Below are 15,700 nucleotides of genomic sequence, written 5' to 3'. Positions count from 1 at the left end.
GATGCTAATAGCATCTCCCCTGCATCTTAGTACGCAGCAGCTGTGCTAAAAGATGCACAAGCAGCAGGAGGCGTCTTGAGTTAAAAGACATTCATTGCCGGCTTCTGTGATTCGCTGCTGCACCCGAAGACAGCATAAGATCTGCTTGACCATTGGACATCTGAGTAACCCCCGTGTCACTCAGCAAATGGCAGTAAATCTGCATCAGAGGATGCATATCCTGGCCTTGCACACCTACAAAACGGGGCCAACTCCCCTGTTTTGTCAAACTCTTCCTTTTGCTCTTCCTGCCCCAAACAACTACAGCCTGTCAGTCCGACTGCAGCGTCGAGGGCACTGCAAGCAATATTGCAGAACGAGATAATGTGCGTTAACATACATCTCTGAATCTGGCCCATAGTTGTAATGGCAACATTGAACATGTCGACACTGATGAAATGATAACATGTTAGAATGTCGGCATATCATCCCTGGTGGCCCAGTAGTAACTAACCTGATCCCGACAGCTCAAGCAATGAATTCTGGGTACTGGCGGTCATGTGACTGAGGCTTCCCGGGCAGACGTTTGATGGAGCGGCAGTTCTGGAGAGTATTCCCCCCCCCTCTGTGCCTAGCCTTAGCCTCCTCTTATTGCCTTACCCCAACCCTCCCATGACGAAGCCATCCCTAATGTCGACATTTTATATGCCAGCATTCTGAGAATGTAGACTTCAAAACTGTTAAAAAAAATGATCATGCTAATTAAAATGATATAAAAAATATTGTATCCAGTAATTTTAAATATGAAATTGCCATGAAAAAAATTCTCATATCAAATGCTGTCCCCATGTGTTGAACACCTCCAGAACACAACTTTTACATAGGCTATAGCCCATGCAAATGGTTTTGTTTGCGATTAGTAAAGATAGCTATGTATTGAACTTTTAAGTGCTAATAACGCCTTCTGTGTTTGTGTAAAGGTTTAAACTACCTGCAGGCCCTGAATTTTGAACGACTTGTAATGTGTCAGCTCAACCCCCTGAAGATTTGTCTGCCTTCAGTGGTTAACTACTTTGCCGCAATCACTCGGTAAGTACAAAATGTCGTTATTTTCCTGAAAAAATAAAAAAATATAAATATATATATATATATATATATATAATATATACACACACAAAAGCCTTCCAGATATTATTGCTCACAAGTCTTCAAATAGGTAAAACTCGTTGTTTTTGAGAATACGTTTTCTTTTTAAGCAATAGTTTCATGTGATTTTGGCGAGTTACACTAATCAGTTCCACAAAATGTTTTTCGGGGATTTGGTTTCCCCTGCCTGAGGCCAGTGAAACAAAATCCCTGATAAGCCGGTTTATGTGGGTTAATTAGATAGCCCCGGCGGACAAATTTGGGACGGTAATTAACTGCGGATAATTGGATACCCCCCATAGATATAGATATAGCAATGTCCAAGGTTTATTTTGTTGGTAAGTCGTTGTGCTGATTTCTGGTCACCTGTCCTCTTCAGGAAATATCAGCTAGTGTTATGCTACACCATCATAGAGAGGAACAACCGGCAGATGATCCCGGTCATAAGAAGCAGCACTGGAGGGGACTCTGCTCACACTTGCACTAATCCACTTGACAGTTTCTTTCCTTTTGATCCCTGTGTTCTGAAAAGGTAATTTAATATATTTATTTATGATGACGTGACAAACTGACAAACACATATTTATCTTATGTTGCTTAAAGAAAAAAATCTTGTAATTGTGCTTAAATCTCCATATGGAGTCAAATAAATGTTGCCATGGGTAAAGAGATTTTAGTAGCTTCTGTACAAATTCTGTTGACAGTTGTGCTCAGATTTATGGGCTAGTGCTATACTCAGACCATTTTTCCACGATGTGCTGTGCACATTTGACTTTTATCTTGACATTTACCACAGACTGTACTTTTGCACAGGTGCAAGAAGCGTATTGATCCTGCTTATCAGCTTTGGGAAGAGGCTAATGCTGAGGAATTGAAACGACCCCCTAAGCCAGTTAAGGTATATCTGTTTATTAGTTGTCAAGATTATTATTATTATTACATTTTATTTATAGAGCGCCACAAGTGTTTTGCAGCGCCGTACATATGGCAGACATAAGAACAATACAGGGTATACAGAACTTAACATTACAGTAACAGAAAAACTAAAACAGAGGACAGGTAACCATTAGCACCACAGACAGTTCTCAGTGCACACAACAGCTGAGATGTAAGGAAGCAAAGGAGTAGTCCTCATACTACTAGGTGCAGGCAGTCACTGGGAGAGATAAACAGTAACGAGCGAGAGGAGATGCGGGTATCGACATTCGCTATGTAGGAGAGAGCTGTAATTGACGTGCGAGAGAAGAGGGTTGTGAAAATAGGAGGGAGGGTTTGTCCTAGTATTTGTCTATATTCTTCCTTTACGTTTTATTGCTAAAATGGCTCAAAAGCTGAAAAATGTCCCAGCACCACTTCATGTCAGGGCTCAAGCTGTGCACTGCTGACCGTTGATGAGGCCAGAAAAGTAGCCCCTAGTAACAGCCATGGTGGGAGGGACGGTAGGTTGGTTTGTAACGCTTGGTTTGGGGGACGGGAATCATTCACAGATACCCATGCTGTAGGAGGGTGGTATCCATACAATGGGGACTCGAAACTTCATTACTGAATGAGTCAAGCTACAGCACAGGGGCTCGGGCATATAGAAAAGGTGTTAATATACTGTATATATAAAAAACTAAAATGTAATTACATATACTTTACTGTAGATAACTGCAATGCCCTAGGTATGTAAAGCCTAGTTCAGAGCACCATGTACAAAGTATGTGTGGTCTATGTGTGTATGTATGCATGTGGAGAGAGATAATATTTTACAGTGTGTTTTACATGTTTTAAATTGTATTATAATTAAAGTAAACGGTTTAAATGTCTCTAAAAGTAAATTGCTGGAGCCCTACATGAGCTGCTGATTCCCCCAGTCCCCTTCCCAGAGTACCAGAATACATTTCCCTGCAACCTCATGAATCGTGTCATCAGGAGTTGCAGGAAGAGCTGCCGAGCACAGACAGCCGATTGTTTTTTCAGAGCCCAAAGAGTTCCTACTCTCTTTCCAGGAAATAATATAACATATAAAATCTTCAGGCGCTAACCATCACACTCCTGCAATAATATGGAGTCAAGACTGCTGCTTCATCAACAGGGGTCACTGAACCTCCTAATATGAACAGCAGAAAATATATAGAAACAATTATGCGCTGCCTGACTCGATATGAAGTTCAAAAAATGTTATACATGTAGTACATACAATACATTAATTATTATACCACACGGCCGGTGATTAGATTACAGAATAAAATTAAATCATATGTCTAATTAATAACACAGCCGCTTCTGTCATAAATTAGATGTTATTAGCAGTATATTAGTAGTGGTGATGAATTAAAGTCCATAATTCAACAGGTCCAGGTTAAAAAGCATGCCATTATGAAGCACAATTTATTCAGCAGAATCTGTATTAATATGAATGCTTGCAAGCTCAGAACCACTGTTGATCTGAGTGCATGGTCCATAAATAGAATGCACTTGCGTGGCCATGTTGTAGTTAATTTGGCACAGCTCAGTGTATAGCAGACCGGTATATAGCTATTTGTCCGGGTGATGTCTCACCCACTTTGTAAGCCTCTGATCTTCGCGCCGTCAGTGCAGGAATTTGTGTATGATACCGCCAGCCGCGGGTCACACTCCACGTTCTCTGCGCGTTTCTCCGCCTTTACAAACTCAGCGGCTTCATCAGAAGGATATTGGCACCTGATTGTCACTCTTATTTTAAAGCCGGGTATCGTGCCTCCACTTCCGGATGCGCATCTAGTTGCATATGTGCGCTTCATGCGTATGCGGGTCACTGATTTACAACACTTCCGCTTCCGGTTGTTTGTCAATTAACACCTACATATTACATGCGTTTCAACCCACGGGTCAGGACCTCTTGCGCGTTGTGTTCCATGGCAATGCTACATTGTATCATTGTTCTTCCATACATTATGTCTACTGTAGATCACTTTATATATACTGCATTTAATGAATCATTTAGTTCAGCTTACCAACCATAGAAACAGACCATACTTTATATGTATGTAAATAACGACTTTTTGAAGAGATATAAATAAAACAGCGTTTTATATATGCTGCATTAATATATTACACAATATTTAAATGATCTATCGATGCCAACAATACATTGAATATAAAGTAAATTTGTCATAATGTATACAAAAACTACACATAAAATAATAATATTCACAATGTTTTATTATTATTGCAGGAATTATAATCAGCTTGATAATGTAGTATGAATAATTTGTACACACATACCTCTATTATTTATATGTTATTTAACTCTACTGTATCATTTACCTCTTGTAGTTTGAAGGTACATAATCTAAAAATCCAATATGCCTCCTTTTTACATAACTTACTGTAACGATCTCCTTCTCTGGGGGTACATCCTACTTGTTCAATCCCTATGATCTTAATCTTGTCCAGAGATCCCGTTCTGCTATACGCTGAGCTGTGCCAAATTAACTACAACGTGGCCATGCAAGTGTATTCTATTTATGGACCATGCACTAACAGATCAACTGTGGTTCTGAGCTTGCAAGCATTCATACTAATACAGATTCTGCTGAATTAATAGTGCTTCATAATGGCATGCTTTTTAACCTGGACCTGTTGAATAATGGACTTTAATTCATTACCATTATTAACAGATGGAATGTATTCATGTGAACGCCCATACTCCCCCTACATCCCGCTCTCACAAATCCGACGGCATGCCGACAAACCGGGACTATTCCCACGCGTGGGTGTCCACGACACCCATAGAGTGGGAATAGAACCGAGGCCGCAAGGGACTTGTTGCGCTTGCCCCCCTGCCAGGATTCCGCTGTCGGGATCCAGGCGTCGGTATGCTGACCGCCGGTCTCCTGACCGCCGGTCAAGCATACAACACACTTAATAGACTGCTACCTATTAGATTAATGGACTTTAATTCATTATCACTACTAATATGCTGCTACTAACATCTAATTTATGACAGAAGAGGCTGTGTTATTAATTACACATGATTTAATTTTATTTTGTAATTTAATCACCGGCCGTGTGGTATAATAATTAATGTATGTACTATATATATTAAATCTTTTAAACTTCAAATCGAGTCAGGCAGTGCATCATTTATTCTATATATATTTCTCATACGTCCTAGAGGATGCTGGGGACGACATCAAGACCATGGGGTATAGAAGGGATCCGCAGGAGACATGGGCACTATAAAGACTTTTCATTGGGTGTGAACTGGCTTCTCCCCCTATGCCCCTCCTCCAGACCTCAGTTTTAGAAATGTGCCCAGGTCGACTGGATGCACTCTGAGGAGCTCTACAGAGTTTCTCTGAATAGACTTATGTTAGGTTTTTTATTTTCAGGGAGATCTGCTGGCATCAGACTCCCTGCTTCGTGGGACTGAGGGGGCAGAAGCAGAACCAACTTCCTCAGAGTTTCATGGCTCTGCTTCTGGCTGACAGGACACCATTAGCTCCTGAAGGGAACTGAACGCTAGCCGTGTCTAGATGCTCACTCCCACAGCACGCCGTCACCCCCCTCACAGAGCCAGAAGTCAGAAGACAGGTGAGTATGAGAAGATTGAACTTCAATCAAGTAAGTGACTGCTGAGGTACGACGCGGCTGGCGGGAGCGCAGCGCGCCATTGCTGCCCACACACACAGGCACTGCAGGGTGCAGGGGGGGGGGGTTTGGGGCGGTCAGCAAAATACCTCTATAAACTGGCTAATAGGGGGCATAAGATGCCCAGGCACAGCCCTACCCCCGCCAGTATAAATATCATAAACAGTCTCTGAGGTAAAAAGGGCGGAGCTTCTTCCTCAGGCAGCCAGCACACTGCTCAGCACCATTTTCTCTCTCTCTCAGGCTGCAGAGATATAGCTGGTCCTCCTCCACTTCTGACTACAAGTATTCAGGGTGTAAATAAGGGGGGCACAAAGCGATTTGGGTGCTTTACAAATGTGTTTTACTGTGTAAAGAGCGCTGCATGTCAGTGGGCATTCTGTGTTCACAGACATTAAATACAGGCGCTGGGGTTGTGAGCTGGCTGCTCCTATACTGTGTCCCTCTGACAGATTTTACTGTGGGTCTGTCCCAGTGTGTCTGTGAGTGCTGTACAAGTGTGAGGCATGTCTGAGGCAGAGAGTTACTCCCCGGAGGAAGCCATTTTAGGGACACAAGAGTTGTAATGTGGTGGCGCTACCGGCACACCAAGAGCCTGCATGGGTGAAAGAGCTACGTGACCGTATGCATCTGATTAACTGTAGATTGGATAAGTCTGAATCTAAGGCTGCATGCTGGAGAAAATCTGTGGAAGATGTGATTTTTCAGGATGCTGTTATTCCTTATGCGGCAGGCCTCTCTGGGTCACATAAGAGACCATTTGCAAATGTTGTAAACACTGATACCGACACGGATTCTGATTCTTGTGTCGACGATAGTGAATCCAGAGAGAGAGATCATAAATTGGCAAAAAGTATACAATATATGATTGTGGCTATAAGGGACGTGTTGGAGGTTACAGAAAGCACTCCTGTACCTCAGGAGAAAGCTTATTTATGTAAGGAAAAGAAATCCAAAGTCACGTTCCCTCCTTCACACGAACTAAATGCTCTGTTTGAAGGGATGTGGGTGAATCCTGATAAAAAAAATTGTATTCCCAAAAGGATTCACATAGCTTACCCTTTACCGGCTGAGGACAGGAAAAAATAGGAGTCACCCCCTGTGTTAGACAGTGCACTTTCCAGGGTGACAAAGAAGGATTCTCACTGCTTCTCTTAAAGAGCCGGCAGACCGCAAAATGGAAACGACATTGAAATCCATTTATGTTACCAATGGTACACTGCTCAGGCCCACTATTGCCTGCGCATGGGTGAGTCGCGCTATTGAAAAATGGTCAGAAATCGTGTCATCAGAAATTGACACGATTGATAAAGATGAGATACTCCTTTAGTTAGGGAATATCAAGAACGCTGCCGCCTACATGCTGGAAGCAATGAAGGATATTGGACTCTTGAGTTCACAAGCCGCTACCATGGCAGTATCAGCTAGGCGGGCCTTATGGATTCGCCAGTGGAACGCGGATGCAGATTCCAAAAGAAACATGGAGGCTCTCCCATATAAAGGTGAGGCCTTATTTGGCGATGGCCTGGATGCGTTAGTCTCGGCGGCTACCGCAGGTAAGTCAACATTTTTGCCCTCTGCGCCTGCACCGGCAAAAAAGACCTATCACCCGCAAATGCAGTCCTTTCGGCCCAATAAATACTAAAAGACGAGAGGTTCCCCCTTCTTTGCAGGCAGGGGATGGGGAAGGGGAAACCCCTGGGTGTTGCAAATAGTATCCCAGGGATACAAACTAGAGTTTCTAGACGTTCCCCCAGTCCGATTTTTCAAATCGACCTTGCCAGCTTCTCCGCCAGAGAGAGAAGCAGTAACAGTGGCAATCCAAAAATTATGTCAAGACCAGGTCATAGTCCTGGTACCGTTGTCACAACAAGGGCGGGAATTTTATTCAAGCCTCTTTGTTGTTCTGAAGCCGGACGGCTTGGTCAGACCGATCTTAAATCTAAAAGATCTGAATTTCTTCCTGAAAAGGTTCAAGTTCAAGATGGAATCACTTCGGGCGGTGATTGCCAGTCTGGAGGAGGGGGACTACTTGGTGTCGGTGGACATAAAGGATGCTTACCTGCATGTTCCCATTTATCCTCCTCACCAGGCTTATCTGAGATTCGCGATTCAGGATTGCCATTACCAATTCCAGACATTACCTTTCGATCTCTCCACGGCGCCGAGGGTATTCACCAAGGTGATGGAGATGATGGTCCTCCTTCGTCAGAAAGGAGTCAATATAATCCCTTATCTGGACGACCTCCTGATAAAGGTGAGATCCAGGGAGCAGTTATTACAAAACATATCCCTCTCCCTGTCAATACTCCAACAACACGGGTGGATCATAAATTACCCAAAGTCACAGTTGGAACCGACGACAAGGTTGTCTTTCCTCGGGATGATTCTGGACACAGAAGTTCAGAGAGTATTTCTTCCGCTGGAAAAGGCTCTGGAAATCCAGAAAATGGTAAAACAGATATTGAAACCATCAAGTGTGTCGATCCATCAGTGCATTCGGTTGTTGGGGAAGATGGTGGCGGCCTACGAGGCCATACAGTTTGGCAGGTTCCATGCCAGAGTATTCCAGTGGGACCTGTTGGACAAATGGTCGGGGTCACACCTACACAATGCACAGAAAGATAATCCTGTCGTCAAAAACCAGGACTTCGCTCCTGTGTTGGTTGCACAGCTCTCACCTGCTAGAGGGAGGCAGGTTCGGGATTCAGGACTGGGTCTTAGTAACCACGGATGCAAGTCTCCGAGGCTGGGGAGCAGTCTCTCAGGGAGAAAACTTCCAGGGACGTTGGTCACAACAGGAAGCCTGCCTTCACATAAACGTTCTGGAGCTAACAGCCATTTACAACGGCCTTCAACAAGCGGTACATCTTCTTCAAGACCATCCCGTGCAGATCCAGGCGGACAATGTAACAGCAGTCGCATACATAAACAGGCAGGGCGGAACGAAAAGCAGAGCGGCAATGGCAGAGGCGACAAAAATTCTCAGCTGGGCAGAAAAACATCTACAAGCTCTGTCGGCAATATTCATTCCGGGAGTAGACAACTGGGAAGCAGACTTCCTCAGCAGACACGATCTCCATCCAGGAGAGTGGGGCCTCCACCAAGAAGTCTTCACAGAGGTGACAAGTCTTTGGGGATTTCCTCAAATAGATATGATGGCGTCTCGTCTCAAAAAGAAGCTTCAGAGATACTGTTCCAGGTCGAGAGACCCTCAAGCAATAGCAGTGGATGCACTGGTGACCCAGTGGATGTTTCCGTCAGTGTATGTTTTCCCTCCACTTCCGCTGATCCCCAAAAGTACTCAGGATCATAAGAAAGACAAGGGTTCGAGAAATCTTCATTGCCCCAGACTGGCCAAGACGGGCTTGGTACCCAGATCTTCAGCAGTTACTCATAGGAGATCCTCGGCCTCTTCCTCCTCGGGAGGACCTGCTGCAGCTGGGGCCGTGTGTGTACCAAGACTTACCGTGGCTACGTTAGACGGCATGGCTGTTGAGCGCCGTATCCTAGCAAGGAAGGGTATTCCTAAGGCGGTCATCCTTACCCTTATTCAGGCCAGAAAGAGAGTAACGTCAAAACATTACCACCGTATTTGGAGAAAATATGTGTCTTGGTGTGAATCCAAGAAGGCTCCTTCGGAAGAGTTTCACTTAGGATGTTTTTTCCATTTTTTGCAGGATGGTGTGGAGGCGGCCCTACGATTGGGATCAATCAAGGTCCAGATTTCGGCCTTGTCAGTGTTCTTCCAAAAACAATTGGTCTCTCTTCCAGAGGTTCAGACCTTCGTGAAATGGGTTCTGCACATCCAGCCTCCATTCGTGCCTCCAGTGGCACCATGAGACCTTAACGTGGTATTGCAGTTCCTTCAATTGGATTGGTTTGAGCCTCTACAAAAGATAGAGTTGAAGTTTCTCACTTGGAAAGTGGTGATGCTTTTGGCATTGGCATCCGCAAGGCGGGTGTCTGAATTGGGGGCCTTGTCTCACAAGAGCCCTTACCTGATTTTCCATGAAGATAGGGCAGAGTTGCGAACTCGACAACATTTTCTTCCTAAGGTGGTTTCTGCTTTTCACATAAACCAACCTATTGTGGTGCCAGTAGTTACTGACACATTCACTGATTCAAAGTCTCTAGATGTGGTTAGAGCTTTGAAAATCTATGTTGCTAGAACAGCTCGTATATGGAAAACAGAGGCTCTGTTTGTCCTGTATGATCACAACAAGATTGGCTGTCCTGCTTCCAAGCAGACTATTGCACATTGGATTAGAAATACGATTCAGCAAGCTCATACTACAGCTGGATTGCCGTTACTGACGTCGGTAAAGGCCCACTCCACTAGGAAGGTGGGCTCATCCTGGGCGGCTGCCCGGGGGGTCTCGGCATTACAACTTTGCCAAGCAGCTACTTGGTCAGGGTCAAACACATTTGCTAAGTTCTACAAGTTTGACACCTTGGCCGATGAGGACCTAAAGTTTGGTCAATCTGTGCTGCAGGGTCATCCACACTCTCCCGCCCGTACTGGAGCTTTGGTATAGACCCCATGGTCTTGATGTCGTCCCCAGCATCCTCTAGGACGTATCAGAAAATAGGATTTTGATAACCTACCGGTAAATCCTTTGCTCCTAGTCCGTAGAGGATGCTGGGCGCCCATCCCAGTGCGTACTTTACCTGCAGTTTAGTTATTACAGTTACACAAGTTGTGTTATCTTGGTTTCAGCATGTTGCTGCAATTAGTTCATGCCTGTTGGCGTGTGTTATGTTGAATGCCATGTGTGCGGCATGGTTGAGGGTGTGAGTTGGTAGATATCTCACCACTAGTTAAGTAATTCCTTTCCTCGAAATGTCAGTCTCCCTGGGCACAGTTCCTACAACTGAGGTCTAGAGGAGGGGCATAGGGGGAGGAGCCAGTTCACAGCCAATGAAAAGTCTTTAGAGTGCCCATGTCTCCTGCGGACCCCGTCTATACCCCATGGTCTTGATGTCATCCCCAGCATCCTCTACGGAGTAGGAGAAATGGATTTACCGGTAGGTTATCAAAATCCTATTTTTCTCTTTCCAGGAGACTGCTGCTCGGGGATCTTGTCTCCTAACCTCTGGAGCCCAAATTCGGCCAGAGAAAGTGATAAGGTTGCCCAGCAGCATCCTGGAAGTAAGTCTTGGAGGGACCCATCCCTCGCTCCAGACTTACTGGCACCTGGGGTGTGGTTTCCTGCCCAGGTGATCTCAGGCACAGAGGAGTGATCCATCCCCACTGTCCTATAGGAACAGTGGAAAATGTGCATGCACATATCTTGATTTGTTAAGGGACCCCGGGACATGCTTACCCCCCTGTGGTATTGTGTTAGAACAGGATAAAAAGACGGCCTGTGAGCCATGAATGAGTATATCCTTTAAACATCTAAAGAGGATTGTACTTCTGTAGAATATCTGTATGCTGTGATTTTCCCAATCACCTTCAGCAAGGGCCTTGTCTTTTTAAAGACTTTTGAGCAGTAACATCTTGCTTTAAGACGCCTGCATCTGCTTGTATCCTGTGACTACTAGAATAGTGCTAGTCTCTACTCCATTCTGTGGCTGTTCTGGATTGAGCCCAGAGTCTCCAAGCTCAAGTCTCTACCATCTACCAGTGCAGACTGGCCCTTAGTGAGGGACCAGTGAGAATTTACTGATATCAGGAGATTTTTGCAGCATTGTTTCCACACATAGCCAAAAGTAGGCAGTTCCAGGTGCTGGTGATAGGAGTCTGGGTGGAATAAGTGGTTCCAGGTTCTTGTGTAGGAGCCTTGTGGTGGCAGAGTTACCCATTCACTACGCAGTGGGAGGAATCAGTGACAGGCTTTTGCTGACTTGGAGAGTGACTAGGAGTGGTGAAATAAGCCCACTTACTGTAAGTTACTCAAGGACGAGTAACCACCACTATTCTATTCTGCATACAAAAATCTGATCGCCTGGCAAAGTGAGGGCATCCAGTCATACGTGGTCAAGAGGTTTATTTATTTAATTATTACCAGTTATTTATATAGCGCGCACATAATCTGCAGCACTTTACAGAGAATATTTGGCCATTCACATCACTCTGTGCCCCAGTGGAGCTTACAATCTATATTCCCTACCACATGTACACACACTTAAACACTAGGGTTAATTTTTGTTGGGACCCAATTAACCTATCAGTATATTTTGGAATTGTGGGAGGAAACCGGAGTACCCGGAGGAAACCCACGCAAGTACGGGGAGAATATACAAACTCCGCACAATTAGGGCCATGGTGGGAACAGGTTTAGCTTTTGTTTAGACCATGTACCACCATGGGAAAAAGGTTCATGGAATGATTACTGGTACCAGATGGGATTTTCTGTGTAGGTCAGGAACTGCTGATCTCTTGGGATTTTTATGCACAGCATTCTCATGAGTTTAGGGTGAATGGTGCGCAATAACATCAATTGCTGCGGCTCTGTGGGTGAAATTGCCATGTCAATGAGAGGTCCTATGAGAATATCTTGACTGGAAGGTGAAATAACCATGCCTTATAACAATGTATGTAGTAAAGTGGACAGGCTACAGCAGCAGATGATCACTCCCGTGTTCCACTTCTGTCAGCTAAGAACCGGAAACAGTCTATAGTACAGGGGTTCCCAGTCATGGTCCTCAAGGCACAGTAACAGTCCAAGTTTTAAGGATAACCATACATGAGCACAGGTGTCTTAGGGGTCTATGTACTAAGCCTTGTATAAAGTATCAGCCAATCAGCTACTAACTGCCATGTTACAGGCTGGGTTTGAAAAATTACAGAAGCTGGTTGGCTGGTACTTTACCTCCGTCCACACACACACACTCTCTCTCTCCAGAGCTTAGTACATAGATCCATTAATTAGTACCTCCGTTATTTTGATTTAACCATCTGTGCACAAGCATGGATATTACTAAAACCTGGACTGTAAGTGTGAGCTGATGACCATAGTTGGAGAACATTGAAGTAGTGGGTACTGACTTACCAAAATTAGATAGTTGAAGATTGTAAATTATTACCTGGTCTGATGAATCTGGATTTCTAATGTGATTTGCAGATAGTAGCGTCATAATATGTGTCCCCTCTTGGCCTTTGTCAGTGTTTCAGGCGGGTGGTGGTGTAATGGTGTGAGAAAAGTTCTCTTAGCACAAGTTAATCATTATTACCAACTGCGTATTGTTTAAATGGCATTGCTTTTGTGGAGGTAACTGTGCAGATTAGTGATGACTATGGAGGGGTACACAAGGACTTTTACCTGCTTTCTAAGCAGGGGCGTAGCCAGAACTTTGTGGGCCCCATAGCAACATTCGAGGGGCCCCTGTCCCAATGCTTCTAGAGAGATACCTTGTTAATTTTATGCCCCATAATGGTGCCCTAGTTTATTTTATAAACCATAATAGTGCCCTAGTTCACGGTATGTTACTTTGTAGGACTACAATATTATTACTACAATAATTTCCCTATAATACTGTAGCTTGTTCTATATAAAATATTTGGTAGCACCACCAATAAATTGACTGTAGCAATTCATTGAACAGCAGTGTTTATATTGTTTTTTGTCATAGATTATTTGACGTGTGTGTGTGTGTGTGTGTGTGTGTGTGTGTGTGTGTGTGTGTATATATATATATATATGTATATATATATATATATGTATGTGTGTGTGTGTATGTATATATATATGTATATATATATATATATATATATATATATATATAATTATATATAAAATTAGTTACTACGGAACTAATAATCTTTACTACTTTTTAGGGCTGCCAGTACACAGCACCCCAGTTTACATTATGACAGTGTCCCCAGTTTATATTGTTCCACATTACAGTACTCCAGTTCATATTATGTAACATTATAATGCCCTTCTGTTATTTATATACCATATTAAAATGAGAAGGTACAGGGGCATAACAAGATATACAGTATTGTAGGCAACAAGGCAAATGTTTGTAAAGGCCTCTATGTGCCAAACAATGATAAAGAAATGTATGTAACACGTGTAACTGTGACAGGGAAGGTGGGCCCCTCTCAGCTCTGGGCCCCACAGCAGCTGCACTCCCTGCACCTATGGTAGCTACGCCCTTGTTTCTAAGCAATCTGACTAGATTGCTTAGAAATTAAGCACACGTTGCTCCGTGTGTAGGGTGCCAGCGACAATCTACGACGGTTCTAGATTTGGCATGTATGTATGCAAAATCTAGTCAGATCGCTCACTTCACCGCTGTGTGAAGTGAGCGACCCCCCTGCTTCCCTCCCCGTCCCCTTCCCCCTCGCCCAGCACACATCACGCTGAGCGGGGGAGAGATGTGTGCTGAGCGGTCTGTGCTAGTTCGCTCGGCGCACACATCTCTAGGTGTGTGCCCCCCTTTAGGGTCATCTATACGTTTAAAGTAGAGCTCTGTGGAAGCTGCACCATAGAGCTGTACTGAGAGTTGTGCTCCGCTTTTCACTGCACTCATTTTACATGCAGACTGCAAACTGAGCATGGTTTAGGGTGGTCTTGATCTCAATCGGGTAAAGAGGGGTGTCCATGAAGGGGGGAGGGAAGGGTGCAGTCCCTATTTGCTGTATGCAGATGCATATTTAATTAATGACAATAACACTAATTTTAGAGTTACTCTGTTAAGCCCAAAATTAAAATCAAGAGTCTGTCGGGGTGAAAGTTTTAGCGTTTGGATGCTACAGATGTAAGCTAGGCTTTGTAGTAAACTAGATTTTCTTAACTGCTTGAAGTTTTTTAGCGCTGTCACTGATTCAATTATGTTAGCTGCCAAATACCCTTGTTTGTTTTGCAAACTATTTATTCCATGTGGTTTGGTGTAAACTGGCTACAATGTACACCTACTGACCTATAGGCATCTTTTATACCCACAGGAGACCACTGCTGATGACGAGGACGATTTTCTTAAAGGAGAAACACCTCAGAGTGACACTGTGGTTGGAATGACTCCAGGTTCCTATGAGTCATACCTGAAAAGCCCAGCGAGCAGCGTGGGCTCCCCTCCTATCAAGTTCCTTCAACGGCCCTTCTGAGTATGTCAAGCACATGATCAGAATCACAATACTCAAGCAAATGCCTCACGAGGTCCATCACTACTTTGTGTCAAGATTCGTCACAAGCTGTGTGCTGCTAGCCGGAGGAGAAAATGTCACGGGATATTTGTGGCCAGCTGTAGTCGTGGGAAGTCCCTTTTCTTTAATATATCAGGTGTTGTCTAGCTCTAAATCGTCCTGATATTAAGGGATCGTTAGGAATGTGTTCAGGGTTGTTACTATCACGGACTGTTTAATTGTGAGCACATACAGTAAGTAGTGGAGCTGAGTAATGGTATGAAATATTGGATGCCCTTGCCTGGCTGACCCTGTGTGCAAGTTTAAAATTATGGAAGAACATGATGATGTTTTTCCACTGATAAAATACTGTGTGGTGGATGGGCTTTGTATATTATATCCGCTATCCATTTCTGAGAGAGATGAACTTGATCTCTCTATCGTGATTTGCTGTAGTCTCTGCTGTTTCAGTGATGATCTTCCTGTAACATCCTGTTATCTGACGTACAGTAGAAGCACTTTGGGGGGAGGCTAACCGTTTCCTCACTTGTTAGAATAAGAACATACTGCAGCAAAGAAAATGTCATACATTAAATGAATTTGTTTGGTAACGTAAACTTTTCTCTTGTGAAGTATATTTTATCTGGGGGAAATACTCGATTCCATACCAGGTAGAGTATAACAATAGCATATTCTCCCACAATAACAATATTAAAACATTTGTCACAATAATATATATTTTGATAGATATCCTACAGTAATTGCAGAAAACACGCAGTAGTTACATAACCATATGTTAGATTTCATATTTGAAAGCTCTGAGTCCATTTCCATGCTGGGGTTGGGAAGTTTGTTGGTTTCAGAGTCCAATCTTTGCAAAGG

General features: G+C 43.8%; 1 protein-coding gene across 1 annotated transcript in view; it reads left to right on the top strand.

Annotated features, from left to right (window-relative positions):
• RRN3 (RRN3 homolog, RNA polymerase I transcription factor) overlaps positions 1 to 15,435 on the top strand; it is a 120,129-nt gene extending 104,694 nt beyond the window's left edge. Inside the window, exons 15-18 of the mRNA XM_063934354.1 lie at positions 960 to 1,068; positions 1,505 to 1,657; positions 1,939 to 2,023; positions 14,642 to 15,435. Coding sequence (XP_063790424.1) covers positions 960 to 1,068; positions 1,505 to 1,657; positions 1,939 to 2,023; positions 14,642 to 14,800 — 506 coding nt within the window. The 3' untranslated portion in view covers positions 14,801 to 15,435. The remainder of the gene's footprint in view (positions 1 to 959; positions 1,069 to 1,504; positions 1,658 to 1,938; positions 2,024 to 14,641) is intronic.
• The last annotated feature ends 265 nt before the right edge of the window (positions 15,436 to 15,700 follow it).

Source organism: Pseudophryne corroboree, chromosome 7 (assembly GCF_028390025.1).
Source record: "Pseudophryne corroboree isolate aPseCor3 chromosome 7, aPseCor3.hap2, whole genome shotgun sequence".
Lineage (NCBI taxonomy): Eukaryota > Metazoa > Chordata > Amphibia > Anura > Myobatrachidae > Pseudophryne > Pseudophryne corroboree.
This window is presented reverse-complemented; position numbering and strand designations above follow the sequence as displayed.